Below are 14,486 nucleotides of genomic sequence, written 5' to 3' on the forward strand. Positions count from 1 at the left end.
AGCTATAAGACATTGTACAGAGATTAATCCTAGCAACACTCTGGTGGGGCAAATCCAGGTAATCTTCATTTTGCAGGCTGAAGGAGAGGTTAAAAGGAAATCATCAATTTAAAAAATGCCTCCTCAGTCTGGAAAATATGGCATTATTATTGTTATATTTAATGTCCTGCAATTACTACGCTTCAAAGGGAATAAGGGGAAGAATATAGGGGCTTTCAAGAGTTTGGGCTTTGTTTAGCGATTTGTGTCTGTCAAAAAATTTGCATTCACAAATATGAATGTAGTGTGCCTATATTATGTAAAAAACCACAATAATAGGTGTATGCCAAATTGTATGATTTCTGACTTCCATGGCTGGTATGGGTCACCTCCATGCTGCTCTAAGGAGCAAAGACCCTGCTCCACCAGCTCTGTGTGCATTTGCTTCTGGCTGCAGGATGCTTGCAGCTTGGCAGAGCACATTGCAGTGCTTAGAGGGACCCATGATCTTGGACCACCTTCAGATCCATCTGTCCTCACTGTTGGAGACCCTGGAGCTGCAGCCCAGCTGGACGTAGACAGGGGCTGCCAGGGGGATGAAGCAGCCCAGGGTCAAGTTCTCCCAGTGTGTCCAAGGCTGATCTAAATGTCATGCTTGCACCCAAGCAGTAGAACACCAGGTGGGACTGGGCATGTAGCAGGCAGTGGGACTGGGGACTGGGACCTGGACTGAGTCTAGTACCAACTTCTGCATCTATCTGGTAGCTACACGCTACCTTCAGTGAGCTCAGCCCTTCGTATTGCTTTCAAAGCATCACAGGCAGCATCCCAGTTATAAAAAAAATATTTCTGATGATCAAAGTATTTGGGCATATTTTCTACAAAGAGCATTCAAAATGCATGACTCGGGTGCCAAGTAGCTCTGCTGCTGTCTTAAAAATAAGTGCAGCTTCCACAGCTTCCTTAGTGCATGTGTTGGGGATGCCCTTTTGTGCGCTGTCTGGTTAACAAATCTTTCAGCCACATATTACATTTTTTCCTACAAACATAACAGCTAAAAGCTAACATTTTTGTTTAGATAGGCTAATCACATGGCCCCAAGAGCTGAGCTTTCTTCCAAAAAAGAAAAAGAAAGCAAACCCCTCAACACCATCATAAGACTCAAGATAAAAATTGTTCTAATGTGGTAGTTTATGAACAATGTGCTACAGATAAGTTTGCCTGGGAACTCTGAGCCTGATGTTACTTATCACAGCTTTAGTCCATCAACCTCAACAACCTTAATTTAGATCTAGAATAGCAGCTTCTGATCTCATATTTTTAATACTTTCTGACCACCAAAAACAATACTACCCCACCCTGCCCCCCCCCCCCCGAGAATAAACCAAGAAAACTATAAATAAATACTATGCTGTGTTACAGCATAGAATTCTTGCTCTGTTTCCTTATAGATAAGTTACTAAATTTAGTGGAAATGCCCACAGCATTTGAGTCATGGAACAACAATGAAAAACTTGCAGGTGAGCCAGCTGATGGAGGTGGGAAAGAAAATATAAACAGAAGGAAATGCATCATGTAACATAAGGTCCCAAGTTCCAAAACACTAAGACTCTTCACAGCCCCTGAGTGCAAGATGTGGGAAGGCAGATGAACAGACAGAGACAGGGAGAGTAGAAGAGAGGGAGGGAGGAGGAAAGGAAGAAATTTCTAACGAGCTGGTTACAGTACAGTCTGGAGTATTGTCAATGCCCACATCACCTCTGAGAGAGGAGGACTCCAACTTCCAGTCACAAAATGCACCAAGCAGTTGCAGGGGTGTACCCAGGAGCATAATTTAGGCCATTCTTTGTTACCCAACTAAAGTAACCAAGGGACAGTCTATCAGCTGGGTAGATTTAAGCAAATGAAAAGCAAATTAACAGCCCTGACAACAGCCCCCTTGTTTCTGTGAACACAGAAACAGCCACGTAGATGTTCAGGTGCCTCCTCCAGAAGCAGCCCTGCCTTGTGCAGCAAGATGAGCTGCTGCAGGGACGGTGGCACTGACCTGCTCTTCCCTGCTCTTTCCCACCTGTACAGGTAGTACTGCTAACTCCAGTACAGACACCACGATTTTATTCACAGCAGCCAGGAATATTTCCTTCCAAAAAAGCACATCCTACCAAGCTGGAAGAGCTTAAGCCATATATTCTCCAAATGAACCACAAAGTGACCTGGTAGCCATGTGAAGAGCTGTAAGCAAGCGAAACCACCCCAGCCTTTGGCCCCAAAGATCACTGCATCTCAAATACTGGTCATTAGGCTCTGAAACCAGTCCTTGCTTTCCTAGAAGCGGAGGGATACTAATGCTAAAGGACTATTTGCATGAATAATACTTATTCACATACACAGCAAATACATATACACATATGTACATGACAAATACATGTACACATATACAGAGTTCATGGGAAGGGAGGGCAGACAGCCTGGTAGGCAGACAGTTTTCTGGCAAGGGCTCTGCCTGCGTTTAGTCTAAGCCCATCACATGGGTCTCCCCGTGACACGAAAATCAGCCTCATAATAAATAGCTCCAGTGCAGCCACCATCGTATCAGTTACAGCATAACGAAACCACCACGCTTCTGTCAGTTCCTGAGAGAAATGCACAGTCATTTCTCCCCTGAAACAAATTTCAAGTGATCTCATGTCTCCTCATACCTCATCTTTTTAAGTACAAATATAGTAAAAAGTCACAAATTGTTGAGTTGGCAAAGCAAGCTATGGTAAAACATGGCCATGAACCATGCTTTCTTTAAGACTGGCTGAAATCTCAGAACCACTTTGAAGGCGAGCCTAAAAATGAACAGTGAAAAGGCAGTGTGGTCAGGATGCACAGCAATTACACCGACTGCCTCAGAAAGCAACATGTATATAGGAAATAGGTTGCAATGAGGAGCCGAGGCCATGTCACGCTTGGGTTTACCCAAAAGCATCTTTCAGAAGAGTCAGGACACCTTCTCCATCTACCATAGCTTAGGGCAAGTATTTTCAGTAAGTAACTGATTTCCAATACACAGTGCAGTTTTGGAGGACACCAAAATATTTCACATATTCTGGTTGAAGATAACTTCTGGCAGAAAAAAAGAGTATTGAAATCTTAGAAGATTTATTTTTACCATCCCAGAAAAAAACCTGCTTTCATTATATGTTCTGAAGTGGTGTATTCCCTTTGAACTTGACCTGAATTCCAAAAAATGAATGAAAACCTAACAATAGGGTTAGACAGCCCTGAAAATTAATGGACAGCTTTTATTTGGGGAAGGGGGGGGCCAAGGAGAATCAGAAGTTCAAACTTTTGTACTGAGAGTCTCAAGCTTTTGCTTCCTTTTTATTTATTTTTTTTTTAAGGGAGAATGCATTCAAACCTGATGTTGAAATCAGACTGGGGTCAGAGCACAGAACGCAGTACAGCTTTGCTCAGGGTGATGTGCAAGGCCTTGGGGGCACAGCCCCCTTAGCAGAGGCACGCAGTCCACCCAGCTGTGTCTTGCAGGACTCCTCCTCAGCCTGGGTGCTGCAGGAGCACAGCCCCAGCACCGACGGCAGGATTTAGGATTGATCATCCCACCTTCTCCCCATCACCTTCTTGAGGTGCTGAGTGCTCCTGGTTTCTGTATTCAGAGGCACTCAGGAGGTACTTTACAACCAGCCTTAATGCTCCTGGTGTCCATGAACAACCTCATCCTCTCAACTACTGAGTTCAATTTGGGGTACCCCCCCCTCTGAAAACTGCTGGTTGTTTGATCAGCTCCCTGGTGAAACCTCACCCCAGGGCAAGGGGAACTACAACCTGAGCTTGCTGTCTTCCCTTCTCATGGCTCCAGCAAAGCCCAGCTAGGAAATGTATGGACCAGAAGGAAAAGTGTCTGGGGGCTGCAAAAAAACCCACAAGCAATGGATGGGAAATCTGAGTCACGGTCAAGGGGCAGGTGAAAGGATCCAATGCCTGGAGTCTGTGGGGCACATAGCAAAAAGGAAGGTTTCGCTGTAAGGTGAGGATATAATTTATGCAACAGTTAAAGAACTGGAGTTCAGTGGCATCTCTTTTTCACCAGTAAATGCAACAGCCAGCAGAAGTGATAAATCAGATACAGTCTCATTTCCACAGCACTTGACACCTCCTCCAAAACATAAATGCCCCCACTGTGAAAGTGGGTGCCTGCCAGAGGGGCCTGCCAGGGCACCAGGGAAGGGCTGAAAGCCCCAAATTCAACATCAGAGGTTGTGCTCACAGCAGGACACCAAGTTGCAGGCTGTTGTGCGTTCCAAGAAAGGCACAGGGAGACTATTTTTTCTGAAGAGGGAAAAGCAAGCCACAATGAAACTGCAATTTGACTAGTGTTGCTGCAGCCAGAAGCTGCGCTTTAGCAGCTCGGCTGGACAAACCATGAGCAACTCATTTAATCAATGTCTTGTTTCAACAGAACATAAAAGGGGCTTTGATTACACAAAACATCAGGATACACCTTCCTTCCTATGCTTTCCAAGCAAGGTATCTACTAGCTTTCATGATGCTTGGATAGGGCTCATTGGACCACCCTGCTTGAGGATACGCGGGGACTGCTCCTCCCCAGTGACCCGCGGCCACCCATGCACTTTACCATTAAACAACATCAGTCACTACAGAGACTGTATTCATACACATGGAATTAATCATTTTCCATTGAATCCTGCTAATTATTTACATGTCTTGTGATAGGAAGAGCCCCAGGGGAATTACACACTTCCCAACGAGTTTGCTCTGCTGCGAGTTTGCTCTGCTGCCTTGATGGATGGCAAAAGCCGTTTTTAACCATCTGAAGCAAAACAAGCTGGTTTACAAAGTCTAATATTTTGAAGAGAAGGGAGAAAAAGGCAACATTCACATGTCCAAATCCTGGATTCACTGCCTAACTCTGCCAGGGACTTTTCTAGCTTGGAGCAAGTGAACGTGCACCCGAAGTGCCTGCAAGCTAAACAGCAGCACAAACACCCGCTTTCTTCCACCTCTGCCTGCTCTGTCAACTGAGATGGCAAGTGCTTTTGGCAGGAACTGTCTCTCGCTATCTGCTTGGCATGACTCGAAGCCTGACACTGCAACCCTCGCACGAATGCTGGGCCGTATCCACACATCCCACTTACCAGCCACCACCTGTAGCTGTCTTCTGGGATCAAGGCATTTTGTGAGGTCAGGAAAGGTTGCATAGTTGAATTAAATCTCTGATCAAACCAGAGGGAGCATCCCAGCTCAGAAACACACGTGTGACAGCTGCATGGTCTCCTGGGGTATTTGAAGAGTTTTTGGACTTGCTCTGAAAACTGCATGATGACATGTCTGAGATCCCAGGTGGTTGTGGTCACCTGGTTTGTGTAGTTCAGCAGAAATGACGTTAGTGTGATGAGCAAAAAGGCAAAGGTAAACATTTTCACGTTCCTCCTCCGTACAACAACCATCTTTCTCACTCGGTTTCTGCCGGTGCAGCTGACCAAGTATGATGTAGGATTCAGTGTAAGGCAAAAAGCGAAGGGTGCTGCAGGTGCCTGCCAGTTACCAACCCGGGCTTAGGCTGAACATACCGACTGCACTACCCCCATCCACAAAGGAATAATCTTCATTTCCCCCAAATGGGCTTAAAAAAAGCAAAGCTGGGTATTTCACCTTCTCACAGTGCTTCCAAAGTCTCTTCCAGCTCTTTGTGACCTGCTGCTAACTTCTCCCAATGGGGGTTCAACGAAGACAGACCTTTGTCCTTCCACGTACTAGATGATTTACAGGGGAGCAATATCAGCTTTGAAATGTAGGTTTTCTGTGTGTAAATTAAAGTAAGCAAACTGTAGAAAGAAGAGGGGAGTGCTGTTTTTTTTTTTTTTCTTGGAAGTTAGTTCTTGAAGGATCAGATCATCCAGGGGTGTACATTCCAGCAAAGAGATATGCTTTGATGTCCATTTAAGCCATGGAGAGCAGTTTGCAACCTGGAGACATACACACACACAAAAAAAGAAAAATTATTGTCAGAAATTTCTTTTGCATTCCTCCCTGCCTCATTTCTCTACTTTTCTCTGCCCATCACGAAACTTCTGACCAGCTCAGAACCCTCGACACATCAGCAACAGCTACAATTTCTGCTGTGGTATTTGCATACTGAGAAGTTTCAGGGTGAAATTTCCAAAAGGGCAGAGCATCAACCTGTGGACATGAGACCCTTTGTCTTGAATCAGCCTCTGTGCTCTGGCATTATTTGAATTACAGTTTGTAGCCATTTGAATGGCAATTACTCACCTCCTTCCCTTAGGATGACCTTGGTAGACACAAGATACACAGTGAAGTATTCATAACTCAGAGCAGCTGAACAAAAAGCAGTCGGCAAAGGAGAGAGGAGCAGGACAGGGAGGAAAAGGAATCAGATCCTTTCTCTTCCTCCCCCCAGCCAGCTTAATTTCTTAAGGATTGGGGCTGGACTCATGATTCAGAAAAAGCCAAGCAAGAACAGCTTACACGTCCTGGGACAAACAGGGGAAATCAAAGTATAAATGACCATTGTTTCACGTGGACCATTGCTATTTTTCCTGCCAAGGAAGGGTAGGTGAGGGCAGCCTGTGATCTCCGAGGGTTCCCATGAGACCCCCAGCCAGGCAGAGGCAGGGAGCCGCTTTGCCTCAGTGAGTCAGGGGATACAGAGGGACCCAGAGCTGCTCTCCGTTCCCCTCCTGGTGTCCCCTGCTTGGCAGCAGTGATTTAAACGAGTTTTTAAAAGTCAAAAAAATTGATCCCTTCCTCCCACAATGCTGTTGTTTTGTGGGAAGAAAAACATGTGTGGGTTTTAAAATTTTGGATATTTGCAAAGTGCCCCAAAAGTGCCATAGGTTAAACACTCTTTTGATTTGAAAAAAAGGGATAAAAAAAGAAAAAAAAAGTCAGAGAAGGAACTGTGTCAGAATATGCGCAATTTACGAATAAGCAAATTTCCAAGAAGAGAAGTCTCATTCACCACTCAGCTACAGGATTCAGGCCAGCAAACATAGAGCAAAACTGCAACTTTTAAATAAATAAACTTTTAAATAAAACTTTAAAGTAAACCCCATAATTTTAACCCATTCTGTGCATCACACTGATGCAGGATCCCCCTCATTTCATCACCCCAACCCAATGTTTATTGAGACATGGGGGAAGCGCATCTGCTGGCCACAGCTCTGGGCTGGGAACAGCATCCCCAGCTTTGCTTCTGGCTTTTCTCCGGGGGATCCACAAGGAGCTGCCCGAGGCCAAGCCGCTTTTCCAAGAGGGTTGACATGGTGTCTGGGAGACAGCACAGGCCTGGTTTTTAGAGGCGGCACATAAATATTTACCGTGTCCCACAAAACCAAACCCACAGGCCGGAGCTTCAGGCCGTGCTCTTAACCTTTTGCTCTGCTTCAGGTTTCTCATCTGCAGCACGTGAAAGGCAGTGTGTGCCCTTCAGTTAGCTGCTGTTTGCCAAATGCCTCGAGATTTATTTTAAGTCTGGCCCCTACAAATGCATTTACAAGAGCTCAAGGGCTGACAAGTGGGTCAGGCTGGATAACAAAAGGCTTTATTAACCCTAGCTGCTCAGGCATGCCTGCACCAGTCAATTAAACAGCACCAGGGAACAATCCTTCACTACCTTGAATTTTTTAGAGAAAAGTTTTTGGGACTAACTAGAAATCCTTCAAACTGTTCCTGGGTATAATTTAGGAATCACAACCCAAAAGGCAGTGGGGATGCTGCCGCTGTGCCTTGGAGACTTAGAAATGGAGCTTAAGAGCGCAGCCCCCATGCTCGGTCCATCCAGCTGGCTTCTGTGCCAGAGAGCGGCCCCAAGTGCATTTGCTTTACTAGCCTGGATGTAGTTGTTTGTCTAAACAAAACCACAGCCTCTAAGCCCCCCAAAATATGCCAAATCCCACAGGCAGATTGATTGTCCATTTATGGAGCGGATAATTCAAGAGCTGTGATGCTGGTGGGTCGAACCCCTACTGCTGTTAATGCTGGCCCAATTCAGTATTTGTATATACAGATCCTGCTCTTCTGTTATTTTTTTTAAGTGGAGGAGGGACGGGCATTATCCAGCCTTTCTTGGAAAAGCCTATAAAATGGAGTATTGATCATAAAAGAAACAGTTCTGGACTCCAAAACAAACATCCATTTCACCAGGGTTTTTTTCCCTCTACTTTTTTTTGTTTGTTTGTTTTGCTGTTGTTTTGTAACTGAGCTAAGGTTAAACTTATATTTAGAATCTGAAAAAGAAAAACCAAACCAGTGTTTATGGGCTGCACTGTATCCAAACTCCTAATCATCCTGTCTTTTATAGCATGTGATGGTAAGGTAAGAAAGCAGAGGAACTCCCAAGGCCCTTTTCCAGTGTGAAAGTAAACACTGGCTACCCTATTTTAATTCTCGCTCCTTATAGTTTCCTATGAATGCTCATGTTTCCTATGGATACTCGGGGGGGGGGGGGGGGGGGGGGGGGGGGGCGGCGGCGACAAACAAACAAACCAACCAACCAACCAACCCACCAACCCATGGCAGAAAGGCTCTGGGGACTATAAATGTGATTTAGGGCCTGAGGAAAAGGAAGGCTGAAATGAATGGAAAATGCTTTTGAGTTCACTGTGACTTGGCCCAGGACCATTTTTTCCCTTTCTTAAAACACTTGTGTGCTGGTTTTGGCTGAGATAGAGTTAATTTTCTTCATAGTAGCTGGTAAGGGGCAATATTTTGGATTTATGCTGGAAACAGTGTTGATAACACAGGGATGTTTTCACTACCACTGAGTAGCTTACGCAGCAGCGAGACCTTCTCTGCTCCTCACCCCACCCTGACAGCAAGCCAGTGTGGGGGCACAAGAAGCTGGGAGGGGACACAGCTGGGACAGGTGACCCCAACTGTCCCAAGGGATATCCCAGACCATATAACATCATGCTCAGCACGTAAAGCTGGGGGGAGAAGAAGGAAGGTGGGGACGTTCAGAGTAAAATGGCATTTGCCTTCCCAAGCAACCATTGCGTGTGATGGAGCCCTGCTTTCCCCGGGATGGCTGAGCACCTGGCCACCTGGGAAGCGGTGAATGAATTCCTTGCTTTGCTTTGCTTGTGTGCATGGCTTTTGCTTTACCTACTAAACTGTCTTTATCTCAAGCCATGAATTTTACTTTCTTTCCCCCCAGTTCTCTCACCCATCCTGATACTGAGGGAGTAAGCAAGCGGCTGTATGGGGCATAGTTGCTGGCTGCGGTTAAAGCATAACACATTAGATCCAACCCAGACATCAGTACTTTCACCCTTCCCAGCATCTTGCACCCCATCTTAGATCGTCCCTGTGTCTCTCTCTGCTCATATACATTCATAAATCTTCACAAAAGGGTTTCCATAGGATTTGCCAAGGTGCCAGGAAGCAGGAAGGGCCGGGGTGATGCTGAAGCAGCAGCTGGTATGGGAACCCACACAGGGCTGCCAACCTCAGCTGTTGGGAATGTTTTACCTCCTGACAATATTTGTGATAGTTAATTTAAGCCATTACAAGTAAGTAGCGTAGTACCAGCCACGGTCCTTATCAACACACCTTGGTGTGACCTTGGTATGAGTACATCCGTGAACAGGCTATTTTGGCCTCAGACACAGAAACAATTTCTGGGGACTTCAGGTACTGGCATTTAAATTCTGTGCCCAGCTCTTGTCCCTGAGAGTTAAACAGAGTTTAAGTACAGCGGGGCTGTGCCTGTGGGCAGCTATCCCAGCTCAGCTCGTGCAAACTGCAGGTTAAGCTACCTTAAGTGATTGGGTGCTTAAGGTCTTATTTGCAGTCTGGATTTCTCCTACTACCTTCCCACCTCCTCCCCCTTCCTACGTATACCCTTGTTCTCATGTAAGACACCCCTGTACACCCTGGGATAACATTTATGTTGCCAACACGCAGTGACATGCAATGCAGGGAAAACGTGAAATGATGTGTCCCAGGCAAGAGCACAGAGGGGCAGGTTCAGAAGAAGGGGCAGGCTCCTCCAAGCTCTCTCCTTGGCATAGCGGTGAGTCTAGTGAGATTAAACGGTCATAAAGGAGAGCAAAGCTTAATCCTTTGTCTACGTTTTACATCATAAAATAAACTGGAATCAATCCATTGCAATTGTTTTTCTTCATTGTCTTCTCACGTTTTAGAAAGAAGGCACATAAAGAGGGGGTTTATTTTTCCTTTGCTTTAATTTTTTTTCCCCAGTGTAGATCTTTTTTTGTATTGTAAACTCACAATCTGAAGAATGTCCCTGGTCCCTTGCCAGTTTGGCAATTAACAGACATGGATAAAATTCTTAACACCTTCAGGAAATTTTTTTTTTACAAATCCACCTACAAATGTAATGTATTCCCAGTGCACTTGTTAGGTTATGTGATAGAAGCTCATCTGCACACCCACAAAGGAGCACAGAGAGACAAAGGTAGGAGGAGATCCCAGATAACACCCTGCCCCCGAAGGCTGCCAGGCCCATCCCATGAGCCATCAGCCCATGAAAGGAGCACCAGCCCAGAGGAGCACAGGGGCACAAAGGCAGGTGGGAACCTGAAATAAGGACTCAGAAGAGGGGCCACTGTATCTGCATCCCTCCCAGGGCTGGTCCAGGACAACCTCAGCCCCAGGCATGAAACCCACCCAAGACGAGTCAACACCAGAACACCTTTGGGACTTTGGGACGGAGGGGACTTGCTGCCTGGAGGCATGAGACAAGTTATGGAGTGCAGGGCAAGAGTGTTTGGGGGTTGCACTAGATCCATGTGGTTGGCCTCACAATATTAGCAGAATGCTTCATTTCTTGATTTTCTTTAAAAGATGCATCTTAAACAAAAAGCATGTAGAAAATAATAACGAAAAAACATTGAGAAAAAAATTACTGCACCACTTCTCATCATCCCCAAGTTGTAAATGTCCCACTACACTAAGGTAGTGTTTGACCCCTTTTTGGTGCCTACTTTACTTAGCGAAGAAGTACTTAGTGCCAGCACCACATTGAGGAGATCTTTGGTAGCTCATGTTAGATGCTGATGGTTCAGGATCCAGCTTTTGCCTTCTGGTCTGTAACTGACATTAAAACCCTGGTGTGAAACACACTTCTCTAGTTTGAAGTTGCCAGCATTTTCCAGACACAGCATGTCAGGCAGAACAGCACAAAGGTAACAGGGAACAGCATCCCTGTACAGAGGTATTTCCAGCTTCCCCTTCATTGCTTGAACAGTTCAAAGCTCCCAAAGTCCTTTAGACTCAAAACCTACACACCTGCCCCAACAGAAGCTGGGAAAGGACAATGTGACCTGCTGCAGCTCTCTTATAACTGATGGTGGCCATCATACAACTCTTCTATGACCCACAGTATTTTCCAGCTGGAAACTACATTTCAAGGAGTAGTGATTTGCTGCAATTCAACTTCAAGACACTGCTGTGCTAGAAAGCTCTCGGCAGCAGAACTGCAAGTGCCCATTTTCAGAAGCACAGCTCAGATCCCCGCTCTGTAAAACCTCCAAAGATGAATTTGTTTCCCAGCTAAGCCACTGACAGCTATATTGTTATAACATCTTTTGGCAACACGAACAGTATGTCCTCAAGCATCCTTCCTGCTGTTTTGGGACTTCCTTCCCATCTGCACTCGTCATGAGTAACTACTCGAGCAGCCCTTGGTCTCAAAGCCCTGGCCTGGGAGATGACAGAAGGTTAAATCTTGCTTTACTGTACCCACAAAGGTCCAGAGCAGTCTTGGAAGATGTCATCCTGGGGCAGCAAAAAGCCTGTCCCTGGAAAAATACACATAAAATTCCACCCCAGGTCTGTGCTTAGGCCTGGAGAGGAACAACGGAGGGGACTGTTTCACTCCAAACCACAGGCTTGTCTGCCCCGCCCCGGCTCATCGCTGGCTGCCTTGCATCGCCTGGAGCTGGCTGACATTTAGAAGAAACACTCCATTGGTCTGACCCCTTGCCAGAGACCCCTTGCCAGAGACCCCTTAGCGTGAGGCTTTTGCTGGATGAGATAGACTGTGCAGCCTGGCAGCCTAACAGTTAAACATGGGGCAGAAATGTGAATCTCCCTTAACCAGAGACTGGGAGACCTGTGTCACCAAACATCAAAGGCCAGATGAGGGCTGAAGACATGAGGGGGGCATTGCCTGTGCCCCAGCACAGCCTCTGTGACTTCAGCTCGTTCGTGGTGTGACTTCTCACATGCCGCTAGCAACGTGGCACTGGCAGGCCAAGGTGAGCCCTGTCCTTCTCAGACACCAAAAGCCAATACAGGATGCAATTCTGGAAAAGCATGAGCTGCTGTATGAATTTCCCTTTTCATCCATAAATGATTAAAATCAGCCTGTGCTTTGTTTCTCACAGCTAACTGGCTCCTTTCTGTCCATCATTACACCCTCACAGGGATGACAGAGGTGCTACTGTCCCATGTGCCCACAGCCATGGAAAAGCAGCCAAGTCTCACCTGCCATTTAGTCAGAGAGAAAATGATCTGTAACTCTTCTGCCCCATCCCTGACCATGCTGGAAGGCATAAATCTGTTTGATTGCCACTGTCAAACAGGGTCGCAGCATCGAAGTTGGGTGAGCCAGTTGGTATATAACTCTTGGATTTATTAAAATGTTCACCCCAAGCAACTCCAACTAATCATATCAACAGTGCCTAGAAAACAAATCCATTCAGGACCATTTAAGCCATGAGAAAGAGTAGCAGCTCCTCCATGCTTGTTGAATTTGGAGCCAGCTACCGGGCAGTGTTTCATCCATCACAGTAAATAGAAGAAAAATTGGAGGTGGTTTATGGAGTGTAACTGCATGGCATTTTAGGTGTCAGTGATCTGAAAAGAAATCATTACCTGCTTGTGTCTTATCAGTAAGCAGGTTTGCTGGCAGGCTCAGGCTGGACAGTTAGATAGGAGATCTCCTTGGTACTCTAACACAGCCTGCCCTGCCTACGTGCATAACAGGTCTGCGCAGCCAGGGTAAGCAAACAGCTTTTTGTGCAAGATGTGTATAAGACTAACAGGAAACTTGGGTGGGGAATTTGCATTCTGTTGCCTCAAAATAAATCTTTATCTTGGCAGGCTTTATCAGGCATGTTGCTGAGCGGTCTGGAAATGAAAACTCTCTTGCAATGCTTGAGGAAAGGGCTGGGGGCTCTGGCTCGGAAAGGGAAAGTCTGCCGGTACCTTTGGGTGTGGAGAGCTGCCATCTCTGCATCCTCCCACCAGGGTGAGGACATTTTGTCCTTCACCACCTTCTCCCTTGCATACCAAGAGTGAATTCCTGCGAGGCGTGTTTTGCCTGTAGAAATTGCAGTGTTAATATCCAGGGTTAATTGTGCTGTCCTCAACAGGCTACAGTTCCTACTCATGTCTTCAAGTCAAGTGGGACATTTTGCTTTGAATGGAGCTGGAAATGCCATGAAAGATGATCTAGCTCCAAAATCTCTGCCTTTGCCTACCCACCATGTCTATGGCAGAAGCCGTCTTAGGAACTGAGCATGGACAACCTCTCCTCTGGGTCTACAGAATGACTTCTCTCCATTCCTGGGGAGCCAGTGCAGCCAGAAATGGGTCTGAAACAAAGTTTGCTCTAACCAGTGAAGCTTGCATCACGCTCTAAATGAAGAACTGCCCAGGAAAAACTGACAACCTGAGCCTAAGTCTTTGCTTTCCTGGTTGATCCCAAAGCTCTCCTGGATGAATCATCCAGATGGAGATCAATGACAAGTGGTGTCCCTCAGGGGTCTGTACTGGGACCAGCACTGTTTAGTATCTTCAAATGGGATCGAATGTACCCTCAGCAAATTTTCAGATGGCACCAAGCTGAGTGGTGAGATCGACATGCCTGAGGGATGGGATGCCTTCCAGAGGGACCTGGACAAGCTTGAGAAGTGGGCCTGTGCAAACCTCATGAGGTTCAACGAGGCCAAGTGCAAGATTCTGGACCTGGGTTGGGGCAACCCCCAGTATCAATACAGTCTGGAGGATGAAGGGATTGAGAGCAGCCCTGCTGAGAAGGACTTGGGGGTGCTGGTTAACAAGAAGCTTGACATGGCCCAACAATGTGCACTGGCAGCCCAGAAAGCCAACTGTGTCCTGGGCTGCACCAAAAGAAGCATGGGCAGCAGGTCAAGGGAGGTGATTCTTCCACCTCTACATTGCTCTTGTGAGACCCCCCCTTGAGTACTGCTTCCAGCTCTGGGGTCCTCAGCACAGGAAAGACATGGACCTGTTGGAGTGAGTCCAGAGGAGGCCATGAAGATGATCAGAGGGATGGAACACTCCCACCATGAGGACAGGCTGAGAGAGTTGGAGTTGTTCAGCGTGGAGAAGAGAAGGCTTCAGGGAGACTTTATTGTGAATTTCAGTACTTAAAGGGGGCTTATAAGAAAGATGAGGACAAACTTTTTAGCAGGGCCTATTGCAATAAGACAAGAGGTAACAGCTTGAGACCAAAAGAGGGTAGA

General features: G+C 46.4%; 1 protein-coding gene across 1 annotated transcript in view; it reads right to left on the minus strand.

Moving 5' to 3' along the window:
• Positions 1-14,486, minus strand: part of ST3GAL1 (ST3 beta-galactoside alpha-2,3-sialyltransferase 1) — an 80,421-nt gene that overhangs the window by 20,177 nt on the left and 45,758 nt on the right. Inside the window, exon 2 of the mRNA XM_037379401.1 lies at positions 5,142-5,972. Within this exon, the coding sequence (XP_037235298.1) occupies positions 5,142-5,453 (312 nt within the window). The 5' untranslated portion in view covers positions 5,454-5,972. The remainder of the gene's footprint in view (positions 1-5,141; positions 5,973-14,486) is intronic.

The sequence above is a fragment of the Falco rusticolus genome, chromosome 3 (assembly GCF_015220075.1).
Source record: "Falco rusticolus isolate bFalRus1 chromosome 3, bFalRus1.pri, whole genome shotgun sequence".
NCBI classification, from domain to species: domain Eukaryota; kingdom Metazoa; phylum Chordata; class Aves; order Falconiformes; family Falconidae; genus Falco; species Falco rusticolus.